We start from the raw sequence: 737 nt of genomic DNA on the forward strand, positions 1-737 counted from the left end.
CTAGTCTCTTGTTCCTTTATGCTGCATGGCAGTAATGTTAAAACTTGGGGTGAAAACTGAATGTCTTAAGGAGGTATGAAGTCTCCGAAGTCTTGTAGTATGTTATAATGGGATTTTTGTTATATTTTTTTCTAAATCAGAAAACCGATAAATCAAATGTACATGGATGTGTGTTAAAAGCAAATGTCTAAGAATGATAAAAAAAGAGCTATAATTGTGATTGAAAAGAATCTGTTCTGTTCAAAACCTACCATTCGAGATGACACCTTTGATGAAGTTGTTCTCAGCGCTGCTTGTGATAGTGGCCAGGATGGCACCTTGTGTCTTACACATAGAATCTGCTAAATACCAGCTCGCTTTGTCTCTCATCAACTTGTAGCAGTGGTTGTTGTGTTCCCTCCATCCACTTTGGCATTGTTTGGCTGTAAGAAACAGTACGTTTGATGAGCTAACTGTGACACAAAATGTGCAAGAAGCTTTAATTGCAAGTCGAGTTTGTTTTGTCCCAGTTGAGAATACATCTTGCAAAAGTGTAACTGTGTTTTTGTAGTCATTCCATTTACTTTGCAATCGTTGGCTGTAGAATAGCTATTTCACCATGCTAATTGCTGTAAGATAACACCAAATTTACCACACATTTTTGGCCGACTCCGTCAGTGGTATTCACGATATGGACCCGTCTACTATAGCTTCCGGAATGTAACGTCGGAGACACGTGACTGCAACACAGGGCCGTA

The 737-nt window shown here is 39.2% G+C and overlaps 1 protein-coding gene across 1 annotated transcript in view; it reads right to left on the bottom strand.

The window, feature by feature from the left end:
* The window catches only part of LOC118430943 (C-type lectin 1-like), a 4848-nt gene extending 4515 nt beyond the window's left edge, over positions 1-333 (bottom strand). Inside the window, exon 1 of the mRNA XM_035841972.1 lies at positions 252-333. Coding sequence (XP_035697865.1) covers positions 252-333 — 82 coding nt within the window. The remainder of the gene's footprint in view (positions 1-251) is intronic.
* Positions 334-737: the final 404 nt, after the last annotated feature.

The sequence above is a fragment of the Branchiostoma floridae genome, chromosome 14 (genome assembly GCF_000003815.2).
Source record: "Branchiostoma floridae strain S238N-H82 chromosome 14, Bfl_VNyyK, whole genome shotgun sequence".
Taxonomy (NCBI): Eukaryota; Metazoa; Chordata; class Leptocardii; order Amphioxiformes; family Branchiostomatidae; genus Branchiostoma; species Branchiostoma floridae.